Below are 15,232 nucleotides of genomic sequence, written 5' to 3'. Positions count from 1 at the left end.
GTGCCAGACACTAAATTCTGGCTGGTGGCAGCTTTACCAGATATAAGCTAGTAATCAAGCTTAGAAGTGTTCATGCAGGTCCCCACTTTTTGTACTCTAAAGTTCAAAGTGGGGAAAACCACCTTGACAAGAACCCATTGGAAACTCCTACTCTCTTTAAGAGACCATTTGTTTCCCATTTCTACTTCATTCCTGTTAGAAAATGAAACTAGACTAAATTATTTTTGCTCTGTTTAGTTAGCCTCGCTGTCTGGCTCTCAGGCACCAGCATCTGGCTGTTGGTTTATAGTTTCTGACAGTTACAGGGAATGAGTAATAGTTAAAAATCCCCCATTTTCAATTAAACTTTTTAAGTGTCTTGAAAATAATTCTGTTTGTATTAGGGAAGGAGAGTTGTCTAGTGGTTAAAATAGGAGACTGGTATACAGATCTAATGGGTTCTATTCCCAACGCTGCTGGATTTCTGTCACTTTAGGCAAGTACTTCACCAGCCTGTGTCTGTTTTCCCCATCTGAGATGAAATTATCTCTAATTATAGTTTTAAAAATTAATTTTTACAAAACCCAAGATGTAGTCCTAAACTGATTTAAGAGGCACAGATTAGTGAGATCTGGCACAGACGAGGTTAAAATGTTCTTGTATAGCTCTACACTGTTGTATGACTTGCACCTCTCCAAGACAATCTGCAACTCCCTCCCTTTCTTTAGATTACCACATCTTCCTCATTCATCTTCAGGCATCGTCCAAGGAGTATACTTTCCCAGGAGGAAAGTGCTCCATCGAGGAGTGAAAGTAACTTAAGGGACTTACTGGTATGCAGGAATGGGGTCTTGAGCAAGGTATGGGGGTACTGGGGGGGGGTGGACTCTTGAAATTCCCAGGCCCTTTAAATCACCGCCGGAACCTAAGGGCTCCTGGCCATTGCTGCTACCCTGGGGGCCAACTTCCCTGGGTTCTTTTAATTGCTGCAGGAGCCCTGGGGTAGCAGCGGCGGCTGGGAGCCCCAGGGATCTGACAGTGATTTAAAGGGCCAGGGCTCCTACTGTCGCTACTGCAGCCGGAGCCCTGGGCCCTTTAAATTGGCGCCAGAGCCTATGGTAATGGTAGCAGCAGCCAGGAGCACCGAGGCTTTGGCAGTGATTTAAAAGGCAAGGGGCTCTGGCCACGGCTAGGAGCCCTCGGCCATTTAAATTGTTGCCAGAGCCCCAGGGCTCTTGGCTGCCACTACCCCATGGCTCCGGCAGCGGGGCTCTGGCAGCCCGGAGCCCTTTTAAATTGTTGGCCTGGGGAACCTGCCCGCTGCTGGTACGGTCGGCTGTGTATTGGCTGTGTACGCTGTAGTGGCCTGTACCGGCTTACTTTCACCTCTGGCTCCAGCACTCCTTGCGAGACCAACCTTAGCCAAATCTCCCTGTTTCACAAGTGGAGGAGAGAGAGTGCTCATAGTCAGCACAACTCTTGAAGCTGGGTTCCATCTGGATTTCAGAAGCTGGAGAAGGCTGGGAAGAATCAACAGATATACAAGCAGAATTCAAACCTCACCTTCAGGCATCCAGAGTGTGTCTGGAATCTGCAATTAATCAGTCCAGAGCAAGCCTCTGCTGCCATCCAAGAACGTGCTGCAGAGGCATTCTTCAGTCCACAGCCTGCATGTCTATTCCCCAGATGGTAGGTGTTCATAAGTCCCTGAGATGGTATCATACAGGAAGTTATTCTGCTAAATCAGAGATATTGGCATGTGGCTGCAGGATAAGACAGTGAGGTTTGGCTTTTCAAAGCAGAATAAGAGAGTTGGGTGCCCAAATCCCATTAAAAGCCAGTGGAATTTGGATGCCTAATTCACTTAAGGCTTCACGGAAAAGTAAATCTAAATGTTCCCCAACACTGGATTCCCCTTCTAGAATTCTAGAAAGCTAGACTTATATCCACACTAGGATCGGTATGTGGACCCGAGCAAATCCTTGATTTTTTTTGGTTCTGTAACCGAATCAATAAATTCTGTGTACTTCAAAAGGAAACTAAAGTTTTTTAATTTCTCAACAAAACAAGAAAATGAAAAGTTCATTTGGGTCAAATGAACAGTGTTGAATGGCAATTCAAAATGAAACGTAGAAATGGTTCATTTAGAAATAACATGAATTATTTTGACATTTCCAACATTTTTGTTTTCAGGGTTTTTTTCACCTGAAACTATTAGCTGATAGGTTGGATGCCTTGAAAAAGGTGTTTTTTGGCAAATTTACTGTTGTCTGAAAAAATCTTGCCTGGCTCTTATGTAGAGAAGCTAGTGGGTAGTGGGACTGAGCATTGATTTGATGGCTGACTTAGAACAAAGCTTCCTCTGCTCTCATCCCCTAACGTCCCTACTCTACTTGCGCTACATTGATGACATCTTCATCATCTGGACCCATGGGAAGGAGGCCCTTGAAGAATTCCACCAGGATTTCAATAATTTTCACCCCATCTTCAATCTTAGTCTGGATCAGTCTACACAAGAGATCCACTTCCTAGACATTACAGTGCAAATAAGTGATGGTCACATAAACACCACCCTATACTGGAAACCTACTGACCATTGTAATTACCTGCATGCCTCCTGCTTTCATCCAGAACACATCATAAGCTCTAAAATGCAACTGCATTTGCTCCAATCCCTCAGAGAAAAGACAAACACATACAGGATCTCTGTCAAGCATTCCTGAAATACAGTACCCACCTGGTGAAGTGAAGAAACAGATTGACAGAGCTAGAAGGGTACCCAGAAGTCACCTACTACAGGACAGGCCCAACAAAGAAAGTAACAGAATGCCACTAGCCGTCACCTACAGCCCCCAGCTAAAACCTCTCCAGCACATCATCAAGAATCTACAACCTATCTTGAAGGATGATCACTCACTCTCACAGACCTTGGGAGACAGGCTAGTCCTCGCTTACAGACAGCCCTCCAACCTAAGCAAATACTCACCAGCAACTACACACCACACAAACAAAATCACTAACCCAGAAACCAAACTCTGCAACAAACCCCGGTGACAACTCTGTCCGCATATCTATTCAAGGGACATAATAATAGGACCTAACCATATCAGCCACACCATTAGGGGCTCGTTCACCTGCACATCTACCAATGTGATATATGCCATCATGTGCCAGCAATGCCCCTCTGCCACGTACATTGGCCAAACTGGACAGTCTCTATGCAAAAGAATAAATGGACACAAATCTGACATCAAGAATTATAACATTCAAAAACCAGTAGGGGAATACTTCAGTCTCACTGGACACTCAATAACAGGCTTAAAAGTGGCAATTCTTCAAAAAAAAACTTCCAAAACAGACTCCAATAAGAAACTGCAGAACTGGGATTAATTTGCAACCTGGACACCATCAAATTAGGCCTGAATAAAGATTGGGAGAGGATAGGTCACTACAACAACTAATTTCCCCCTGCTGATACTCACACCTTCTTGTCAACTATTTGTTTGAAATGGACCACCTTGATTACACTGAACTCATTAGCACTACAAAAATGATTTTTCCTCCCTTCTTGTCAACTGTTGAGAGTGGCCCACTTCCACCTTAATTGAATTGGCTTTTTAGCACTGCCAGCCTCCCCCTGCCACTTGGTAAGGCAACACCCATCTTTCCATATGCTGTGTATTTATATCTCCCTACTGTATTTTCCACTCTGTGCATCTAATGTGGTGTGGTTTAGCCCATGAAAGCTTATGCCCAAATAAATTTGTTAGTCTCTAAGGTGCCACAAGGACTCCGGGTTGTTTTTGCTGATACAGATTAACACAGCTACCCTTCTGAAACCCGGATTACTTGTGACATTGCTGCATGGCAAACAGCACTCATGGGTGTGTCTACACGGCAAGCAGAATCCCATGGCAGCGAGTCTCAGAGCCTGGGTCTGTGAGCCTGGGTCTGGATCTGTGGTTGGTGGTGGTGATGGTTGTATGTACAGATGTAATGTTAACGAAGATGTAATCCAAATAGTTAGGCCAAAAGTTTATAGTTTCTCTAAACATGTTTTAGAAAACCTAATGTCTTTTTTTTTTTTTTTTTTCCAATTCCAGTTAAGCCAAATATTCCCCTACTCAGTGTTGTGAACCCAAGCCCAATAAGACTGAGCTATAATAGTTCAGAATTGGACAGTAAAACTGATTTCTAAACAGAAGGTGAAATGGACTGATAAGATTTCACAACCCAAACTGAACACAATGAAAAGTAAATGGCATCAATGGAGAGAGCCACTGTAGGAATCTGTTCAATTCAACGGTTTAAGGTGGTGACAGTTATACAGGCAAAGAAAATGTGCCCTTTATTTTAATATTGTATGAGCCAAATACACTCCTGGTGTAAATGGCACTCATTTACATTAGCATAGAATTTGGTCTATAATTTCTAATTTGATGGTCCAACGCTCTTTATTTTGGGCAGGGAGAGGAAATGAATACATATCCAAAGGTCCAGTTCTAGCCAAGTGCAACTCTCATTGAAGTCAATGAACCCATTACATGTATGTTTTTATGGCACATTACTTCATGGGATCTGTAGTTCAGGCCCCCATTTTCTCCTATGGGCTGGAATCCCTGAAGAATTATATTTCTCATGATGCAACACACTCTCCTGTAGCCAAGTTACATGGTGCATCATGGGAGATGTAGCCATCCAAGGAACGTGACTCAGAGGGGAGCCTGGCACATCAAGCTATCAGATGAAGTATTTCAGGTCTGTTCAAGAAACAGAAACTTAGCCTTTTGATCCATGACTGTCAAAATGTTTCATTTCAGTCGAAAATCTTCAAATTCAGTATTTCAATTTTTGTTCCCCATTTGAGACAAAGACAAACAATTAAATTTTGGAATTTCCCAAGGGATGGAAATTCTGAATTTTGCTCAGATCTACTGGTGCTCTGTAAATAATAACTATGTAGCTCTCTGTGATGGGTTGGATCACAGAAACCCGCTTGGGGCTGCCAGCTGATGTGCCAAGACTACTTCTGCCTCAGCTTTCCCTACCTTCCCAGCTTGGGACTTCAGCGCCCTGCCTGATTTGAGCCTGACCCGCTAGCCTGCTGAAACCCAGACCCAGGTCTGAACCACGTCTCCTAACAGCTGTAGGGTTAATTGAAAGCAGGTTAAGAAGTGTTCCTGTCTTTAACACTCAGATGAGACTACTTCTGCCTCTGCTTTCCCTGCCAGCTTGGGACTCCAGCACCCTGTCTTGTTGAGCCAGATACACCAGTCTGCTCCAACACAGAACCAGGGTCTGAACCACATGCCCCAAAGCTACAGACTTAATTGAAAGCAACTTAAGAAGTGTACCTGTCTTTAACACTCGGATGCCCAACTCCCAATGGGGTCCAAACCCCAATTAAATCCATTCATATATTGTTCACCCTCTAGAATACTGATAGAGATATGCACAGCTGTTTGCTCCCCTCCCAGATAGTAATACATACTCTGGGTTAATTAATAAGTAAAAAGTGATTTTATTAAATACAGAAAGTAGGATTTAAGTGGTTCCAAGTAATAGCAGACAGAACAAAGTGAACTACCAAGCAGAATAAAATAACACACAAGTCTAAGCCTCGTAAAGTAATAAAACCTAAATACAGATAAAATCTCACCCTCAGAGATGTTTCAGTAAGTTTCTTTCACAGACTGGACACTTTCCAAGTCTGGGCACAATCTTTTCCCCGATACATTCCTTGCTCCAGCTGAGGTGGTAGCTAGGGGATTTCTCATGATTGCCACCCCCTTTTTTCTGTTTCACCCACTTATATATCTTTTGCATAAGGCGGGAATCCTTTGTCCCTCTCTGGTTTCCCACTCTCTTCTTCTCAGTGGAAAAGCACCAGGTTAAAGATGGATTCCAGTTCAGGTGACATGATCACATGTCACTGTAAGACTTCATTACCCACTTGCCAGCATACATGTATACAAGAAGACTTACAAGTAAAACAGAGCCATCTACAGTCAATTGTCCTGATTGATGGGAGCCATCAAGATTTCAAACCACCATTAATGGCCCCCACTTTGCTTAATTACAGTAGGCCCTCAGAGTTATTTCATATTTCTAGTTTCTGATACAACCATGCTACTTTTATACAAATAGGGATGACCACACTCAGTAGATGATAAGCTTTGTAACGATACCTTATAAGAAACCTTCTGCATGAAGCATATTTTAGTTACATTATGTTCACACTCATCAGCATACTTTCATAAAATCAAATAGAGTGCAACATCACTCTCTATCTAATTCATGTTTTTATTCTTGTTTGATTCTTTTTTTGCAGACCCTCCCAAAAATCCTGGATAAAGTGGCACCTGCATTTGTGATGAGCAGCTGTAGCTTCCTGGTGGAGAAGTCACGTGAATCGACAGCACGGGTAGTAGTGTGGCGGGAGATTGGTGTGTTGAGGAGCTACACGATGGAGAACACCTACTGTGGCTGCAGCCATGGGCTCTACAAGGTGAGTACCTATGTCTGGGAGCCCATTCTTATCCTCTCTTCTCTTATGGAGCTCACTTAGACATGCAGTGCAGGGATGAGCAGTTATGTAATGGTGGGGTACTGTTTTACTCCTCAGGAGCCTTTGCTTTCCTGAGCCCTTCAGTGGAATGAACTCTGAAACATTTTGCTGTAATTTGTTGCCACTGTTCCTGAGAGTAGAATTGCCTCCAAGTTTGTACTATAGTAATCCCATCAGACCTCAGTCTGCTGTCTACAGTGATACAATAGTCATAGTGTGTCTCCTATTTTGCAGCCTCATTCAACAGTGAAGGAGACAAGGCCTGATTCTTCGCATTTACCCTAGTGTAAATCAGGACTTGTTCCGTGAAGGCTGTGGAGTTACAGTGGTATAAAACTGCTGTAAGTGGGCCTGGTTCTCCTTTCACACAATAAATGTTTCCTTGGTTCTAATTTAACTAAACCAAATCTGTTCTGTCCTACAGAAGCTATATTAAGGGCAATCAGGTGTTCCAGAGAGATGTATGCTGCCTCTCCTTATTAAACTTTGTGACCTGATAGGAAGCTCCATTTCCAGCAGTTGTAAGCCTGCATAACTCCATTCGTGGCATGAGACTGGTGTAATGGAGTTCTGAATCAGGCACTGTGGCGCCAGTGGTTAGCATGATGTGATTGGAATGATTTGACATCTCTGTGCTATGTATTATAATCTTATTGTTGGCAAGGGATTCCTACCAAACCAGTGGGAAATAAAGCCATCATATAAATCATGAGAATTTCTCAACTATATTATTAATGACACCCCCAGCTAGAGAGAGAAATGTATACTCAGCTGCTTGCTCTGTGCTTACACCCTGCAGGTGTCGTCTAAATAAAAGACCCTGAGACAGTGGGCTCTGTCAAGGGAAGCTGATGGGCTGATTGTTTTAGTTTACTGTGAGCCTCCCTAACTCAGGGAGCACCAACTGTTTTCCCTGCCACAGTCTGTAATGACTCTTTGTACTTGCTGAAGAAACTCTCTGCCTTCAAAGCAAAATGTGCAACCTTTGAGTTTGTTTCTAGAGCACAGACATCCAGCATCCACTATTAAATAGCATTACCCAGAATGCTCTTTCATCTTACAGCTATGCAAATTAGAACACCAGACGTGTTCTTGACACACATGGAGACTTTTGTTTAGCATTAGACACGCTGTAGTGAACTTCTCCTGATCATGTCAGGCCCATGTGAATACCCAGGGCTTGGTCTTATAAAGATATTTCCTCTGGGATACCTCAAGAAAACTGCAGCTTGCTGAAGGTCTGGCAGGAAGTGGTGGGGTTGGGTCAGTCAGGGGTGCTCTTCTCTCTGAACCTGTTTTGCTCTAATCTCGCAACATGGGGCTCAAAGGAGTGCTATACCGGAGGAAGTAGTGTTACTGATTCAGTAGGGAGACTTTTCTTTCTAAGTCAATACTGACTGTAGTCCCAAACAGCATGAAGGGGGTACTCGTGTTGGAGGTGCTATGTGTTTTGAATGAGACACACATGCTCTGACTACTTGTGGCTGTTAAAAATCTTATGGCATTTTTAACAAGGCTAAGGTTATTAACCCCATTAATTATACTCTGCTGATCTGAGCTCTCCGTTCGGTGTCAGATGGTGAATTCTTCCTCTCCCAAAACAAATAGGGAATGTTGCTAGGGCAGAATGGCTGCCATGTTTCAACCCATTTCTGTCGGAGGGGGTCAGCGCCCCTATACGCAGACTATTTAATAAAGCAATTAGAGGTCCTAAAGGTCCTTCAAGATAATTACTAATTAATTTATTTATAGTAATACATTGCAAATTACTCTCTGAGCAAAGGATCTCAAGGATTTTGCAAATCTTATACACTAATCACTTTGCCCTCCAGTTAAGTGTAGCCAGGAGGAACTCAGCAGCTGCTTTACCAGTATGTAAACATATAAATGTGCAGGGCAGGAAGTGAAGAAATAATTGCAGAGAGAATTTTAGGAAAGAGAATATAATTACCCAGATTGGCCAGAGCAGCACAACTGATACCTCCTTCTCCTGAGAAAAGAGCTAATGGATTTTTAATAAGCACCAAAGAGCAGAATTTTCGTCCTACATCTTATCCAGAAAGACAGTGGTTGGAATCCTGACTCCAGGACGCCAAAACTCCTATTGATTTCAGTGGGGCCTGGATTTCACCCAAATACCTCTAGCAATACAGTGCGCCCTAGCACCGTGCTGGAGTATCAGACTCAGGATCATTATCCACTGAATCACTATGCGCATCAGCTGTATCACCTAGGTGGTCCTTGACCCAACACTGCTTAGTTTGAGGTCCGATATGATCACAACTTGAGGTGGTAGAACAGTGATGTGAAAAGTCCTGTATAGTTTCAGTGCATTTCTTTTGTTTTCTCAATGTCTCTTCTCTATTTTGGAGGTCTTAAGGGATACACAGAAATACTCCATGTGGCAGGACCTGGGCTTTCTTCTACCATTCTTTGAAGTATATGAAATGCATCTCTATTTTTCCCTCTTTTTTTTTTTCACATCGTCCTCACATTCATCACTGAGCAACTAAGCAGAACTGTAGGCAGCGAGCAGGGGAATCAGAGTAATTTTACCTGTGGGTGCCTGTTGCAGGAGAGGGAATCAAATCCACGTTTTTTGTGACCCATAAGGAAGTCTATGAGCTATAAAGCAGGATAGAAATTTCCGTTCTGAACATATTGCAAATGATTTCTGTATGTTGGAAAGCTCAGTCCCAGCTGGATCATGATTATTATTCTAAGGTCATCTTTCCATTTTTTGTTTATCATTACCGTTTATCCCAAAGACAGAGGACTCTTTAATATGCCCACGGGGGCATTTCTTCCTTCCATCATACGAATATAAATATTTTTGCAGTTTCTCAGGTTAAGGCAGCTTTAAAGTAGTTCCAATCATTTCTCTCCCAGTACACTAAGTGCCTGATTGGTTAGAATTGAAATGATGTATCATTTCTTACACTGACATTTATTTTGGAGCTGCATAAAAGATCATAAGCTATTACCTTCAAATAACTGATATCAATAGGAGATTTCCCCTTCTATTTAGGAATAGGAGATTTCCCCTTCTATTTAACTAGGGTACTACTTGTTTTTGTTCTTTTGGATTTGGGTTCCTAGAAGAATATTCTCAAGATGGTAAGCCAAAGATTCCATTGCATAGTTCCATGTAATACCCGAGTCCCACCCACCAAAACTCTCTCTCATTAGAATCTGATAGTCCTGAAGCTCTTGGGTATAAATCGTTTTTATAGGGCCACATTTTTCAAGAGGCCGCAATTCTGATACTGGTTCTGGGGCTGCAGTTTTGGACCCTCCAGCTCCCATGTATGAAAATGACACAATTTAGAGAGGTACCTGATTTGCAGGTGTAATCTGTCAGTTAGATCTCTTCATCCTGTGACCTCTGCTCTCAGTTAACAGTATCTGCAGTTTTGCGCCCACATTTGATTATAATTAGAATCTGTTTTTTAAACCATACGACAGCAACTCCCTACAATTATATCTATAAACTCACCTGGACAAACAGGCCCTTTAATTTTTTTTTAAATACTTTTACTTATGTAGCTGCTTAATGCACTTTACAAACAGCAACTAAGTCTTCCCCCACCCCATTTTACCAAGATGGAAACTGAGGCTCCAACGACTGAAGACACTTGCATGTGGCCATATCAGTAACTTTTTGGCTGCCGGTCTCCCCATCTAACAAATAACTCATTCTTCCTTCCCTGTTGCAAACAATAGGGCAACACATTCTGCTCTCCTTGTTCATGCAACTAGTCCCTTTGCCCACTGTGCCCACTAACTTAGTTTGTGTAGTTACATAGAGAGCTACTAGGGAGTTAATAAAGGATTGGGCAAAAACAAAAAAGCCCTGCTAGATGCCATTAAAAAAAGCTGCCCTAAGCTGCATGTCAGTGGTAGGTGTGTCCTATGACATCAGTGTGGAGGAGGGCTGAATTAAAATAAAACCCAGTACTTCCTGGTACTGCTGAGTCCAGCCAGAAAGAGTTTTCAGGGAATGTTGCCTGGCTTGCATTGAAATTTACAACCCCTCATTTTAGAAATGGTTCATTGTGTCAAAAATAAGAAAGGTGTTTGGCACTTGTGATATTCTAATAAGAATCAAGAGTGACCCCTACCTCATTTAAAAGTCATTTGACTTCAAAAGGCTGGAAATATAAAAGATGGTTTATCTCTGTTGAATCTCTCTGTCTCTATGATCAATGGAAAAACAATAAGCCAGTCGCCCTTAAGGAAGAGAAACATAAAACCAAAGAAACTATTGATCTTATCTGAGATTTTATTCAACCTAAGGAAGATGAAGAAAAAGCCAAACCCCAACTCATTCTCATTTCATCTAGATTGCCTGATGGAGTCTTACAGGAACTGTGTCTCTGTCGTGAAGTGTTGCTAAAAAAAGGAGTAATGGATTTCAGTGGGGAATTGTCCCTCCCACTCCTACCTCTTTAGAACCCTATGGTCAAAAGAGAAAAACAATCAGGAAATTGAAGAAGCTCACAATTTCATTGCCTCTGTGAAGGCTGAGTGTTCGGTGAGCTTGTGGACTAAATCAAACACTCTTCCAGCCCACAACATGGGTTTTATTGCAACAACCTCTCTGATATTCAGTTTAAGACCATCTTTTGTTGGTGTGAAAATGAATTCTGTATGGAACCTTTTAAAGAAGTTTTACCCATTCTGACTAATTTAGTCTCCAGTGAGCTCTCTTTTGATACTTACACAAGTTTCTCCTGGGTTTTATTTCCTGCCCTTATATATAATATAACTTTGCCATGACCATTTAGTACCAGGCTATTCAATACCATGCCATATAGTATCATATCACAATTTATTATACCATACTATTCTGTTCCATGCCATACCATACTGGAGAATATTTAGTACTGTACTGTACCATACTGGGTTAGTCCGTTCCATACCATGCTGTACATAGGACTGGAAGGGACTTCCTGGGTCACTGTGTCCAGTCCTCTGCTATTGCAGGCAGTGCTCTTAGATAATCATGTTCATAAATTTATTAAGCTCCATGTTAAAATTAATAAGGTTGTTTGCCCCACTTCTATTGGAAAGTGGTCATAGAATCACACTTTTCTGATGTTTGGAAACTTTCTTCTAATTTCCAGCCTAAATTTACTCATAGTCAGTTTATGCTCATTCATTCTTGAGCCAGCATTGTTCTTTAGCTTAAATAACTCTTCTGCATCCCTAGTTTTCAGCCCTGTGGTGTATTTATAGAGAGCTACCATATCCCTGCTAACCCTTCATTTTTCTAAAAAAGCAGCAGAGAATCCTGTGGCACCTTATAGACTAACAGACGTTTTGGAGCGTGAGCTTTCATGGGTGAATACCCACTTCATCAGACGCACCTGCGTCTGACGAAGGGGGTATTCACCCACGAAAGCTCACGCTCCAAAACGTCTGTTAGTCTATAAAGTGCCACAGGATTCTCTGCTGCTTTTACAGATTCAGACTAACACGGCTACCCCTCTGATACTTCATTTTTCTAGGGTAAACAAGCCAAGCTCTTAAAGTAAGTCTATACTGCGTGCTCCTTTCGACAGCATGTAGAATATACTGCGTGCACCCCTAAGCGTGGGTATAAATAGCAATGAGACACTGTTTAGACAAGTAAAGAAACTCTTGAACCCTGGGTATGTACCCTACAGGGCTCTCTACATGCCCAAGCAGTGCCTCCTCTTCTCCACTGCTATTTTTATCAGCACAGTGTCCCACTGCCTTCCTGCTGCTGGAGTCTTTCCCTGCTCCAGGGAGCTGCTGGAGCCTCCCCCCTCCCCTCGCTGGAGTCTTTTCCTGAGGTAGGGAAAGCTCTGGTAACTCCACATAGCTCTCAGATGCAATGAGGAAAGGTTCCAGCAGCTGACCGCTGCTGAGCCTTTCTTCTCTGCCTCCCCCCTGCCAGAGCTTCCACTGACATGTGTAGCTACATACCATAGTGAGGACACAGTGTCTACATGTCACCACAAGACATATCCTCATATGCTACATGTCTCCATAAGAGATGTGCAACATAGATGTAGCCTTAGGGCTAGTCTATGCTAGAAACAGTGCAGTGGCGCAGCTGTAGCATGTCTGGTGAAGATGCTCTGCCAGCAGGAGAGAGTTCTCCCATCGGCATAATAAAACCACCTTAGTAAGATGCAATAGCTATGTAGACGGGAGAAGCTCTCCCACCGACATAGCGCTGTCCACACTGGCGCTTAGGTCTGTGTAACTTACATTGCTCGCACCCCTGAACAACATAAATTGTACTGACATACAATTGTAGTGTTTACAGACCCTTTAGTCTGCTCTCATCAGGTATGTTCTCCATTCCTTTGATCATGCTAGTAGCCCTTCTCTGCACCTATTCTGCATTATATTATTCAGTACCCTACTGTATCATACCACTGTTCAATTCGTATACTGCCCTGTATTTTTCAGCTCCATCCCATGCTACACCTTGGCTTACCATTCTGTACCGCACTGTGCTTTCAGTATCATGGTACAGAATTTCGCCCGGCATGTGTACATGATGGAGGAAATAAATCAGTAAGGAAATAGATTTTAGCCTCATGCTACAAAGGGCTTATTATAAACAACAAGGAGTAACACAAATGAGTTGTAAAATGGTTACAGATACCTTGACAGTGCCCTTTGAAGTGGATTTTACTGGTGATATAGATCATTCTTTAAAGAGAGCCTTTGGGAGTGGAGAGGGAAACAGTTTTTGTTGCCTAATCTAATGCTTCTAACTTGGAGAAATTGAACAGTCCTGATTTTCTCATCAGACTTGAGTGGAAGAGGGAATAACCACCACTTCCCGGATGACTATGGGTACAAGGATAGCAGTATCAGGCAGAGTGATAACAGACAAGTGCTCGAGACTTTGTCGACAATCCTTCAAAAGCTCGCTGTCAAAACTAAGATCCATCAAAGACCCAACATTTCCATTGCAGTCTTTCACTATAATAATGTTAGTTGCTCAGCTCACTGGGTGAAGTCATGAAGCCAAGTATGGTGGATGAACTGTGAGGAACGTTTTAGGGTAAAAAGGGGTTTAAATGACTCCGATCCTGATTCTCCACTTCTCTGCACTGGGTGGAGTCATTTACACTGGTGCAAAGTGGGTGTAAAAGGCACCTGAATCAGAATAGTGGTGGTTTTCCCTCGCTTTGCACTGTTGTAAATAAAAACCCAGGGTGCTGGCCAATATAGAATCAGGCTACAATAATCTGCAAAAAGTAAAAGCAACTGGGAAGCTCAGCAGACCTCAGTTAAACCCTGGGAGTCTTCCGAAGTTACAGATGGCAACCATTGGCAGGGCTGAATTAAGGCATAGGCAACTGTGGCACATGCCTAGGACCCAGTTCATGGTGAGGAGGAGCAACCTGAGCTTTCGCTGGTCTGCTTCAGGAGCTGGCCTTGTGGCTGTGGCAAAGAGGAGGAGCACTGGCCACCCCCGAACACTCAGGTTTGGACCTGCTGCTCCTTGCCACTGCTGTGCGGCTGGCACCGGCACCAGGGTTTCCTGATCAGAGGCCTGGCCAGCCTTTTCTGTGACTTGTGTCAGCTGAAATGTTTTAAGAAAGTATCATGCTGATGAATGTGGCAGAGTTGTGAGAAGAGCATTATGATGAGTAGGTCTGCCCTTCCCCCAAAGAGGGACTTCTTTCATGACGATTCTCCTTTTTTCTGCTTTTTTACTACCAGAGCTAGCCAAATGATTAATAACGAATAATTTGTTCAGTGAATGTTGCCTTTTTTTTCTTTGTGGGTCACCTGTGGGCAGCTCCCAATGTGTACCCGTTATTTCAAATTACTCACTGCATAATTTCTGTGAGCATTTCTTGGTCTGATTGTTACAGGTATTTGGTATTCATAATTTGAGTTGCTTCAATAGGTCACATGGTTTTGTTTTTGTTCCCTGATAAGATGGACATTACTTTAGGCTTCTGGGTGCAGAAACCAGATTTATTTATTTGAAATCCTCTTTTGCCAGTGTCCTGCAATATTTGCCAAAAAATGTTGTTTCAGCAATGTTCATGCAACTAAATGCAATGTTCATGCAACTAAATGCCTTTGCTCAGTATCTGTGGGAATGGATGCTAAGAGAATGGGCTTGAAATCTTTAAAAATTCAAATGCACATTTTGTAGAAAATGTTGGCAGTGTTCACACAGCTGTGTCTGTGACTACCGCAGTTCATATCACAGTTTACTTTTGTCTCCCAAAGCCTGTATTTATAGCAAGTAGGGCTGTCAAGCAATTAAAAAATTGAATTGTGATTAGTGGCATGATTAATCGCACAGTTAAACAGTAATAGAATACCATGAATTTAAATATTTTTTTGCCATTTTCTACATTTTCAAATAGATTGATTTTAATTACAACACAGAATATAAAGTGTACAGTGAAACTTTATATTAATTTTTATTACAAATATTTGTGCTGTAAAAAACAAAAAATAGTATTTTTCAATTCACCTCAGACAAGTATTTTAGTGCAATCTCTTTTTCATGAAAGTTGAACTTAGAAATGTAGAATTATGTATAAAAAGACCTCTGCACTCAAAAACAAACAATGTAAAACTTTAGAGTCTACAAGTACACTCAGTCCTAAGTCTTGTTCAGCCAGTCACTCAGACAAACAAGTTTGGTTACATTTGCAGGAGATAATGCTTCCC

The 15,232-nt window shown here is 42.3% G+C and overlaps 1 protein-coding gene across 1 annotated transcript in view; it reads left to right on the top strand.

Moving 5' to 3' along the window:
* AGBL1 (AGBL carboxypeptidase 1) overlaps positions 1-15,232 on the top strand; it is a 377,222-nt gene that overhangs the window by 209,677 nt on the left and 152,313 nt on the right. The window contains exon 21 of the mRNA XM_032806521.2: positions 6,311-6,487. Within this exon, the coding sequence (XP_032662412.1) occupies positions 6,311-6,487 (177 nt within the window). The remainder of the gene's footprint in view (positions 1-6,310; positions 6,488-15,232) is intronic.

The sequence above is a fragment of the Chelonoidis abingdonii genome, chromosome 9 (genome assembly GCF_003597395.2).
Source record: "Chelonoidis abingdonii isolate Lonesome George chromosome 9, CheloAbing_2.0, whole genome shotgun sequence".
Lineage (NCBI taxonomy): Eukaryota > Metazoa > Chordata > Testudines > Testudinidae > Chelonoidis > Chelonoidis abingdonii.
This window is presented reverse-complemented; position numbering and strand designations above follow the sequence as displayed.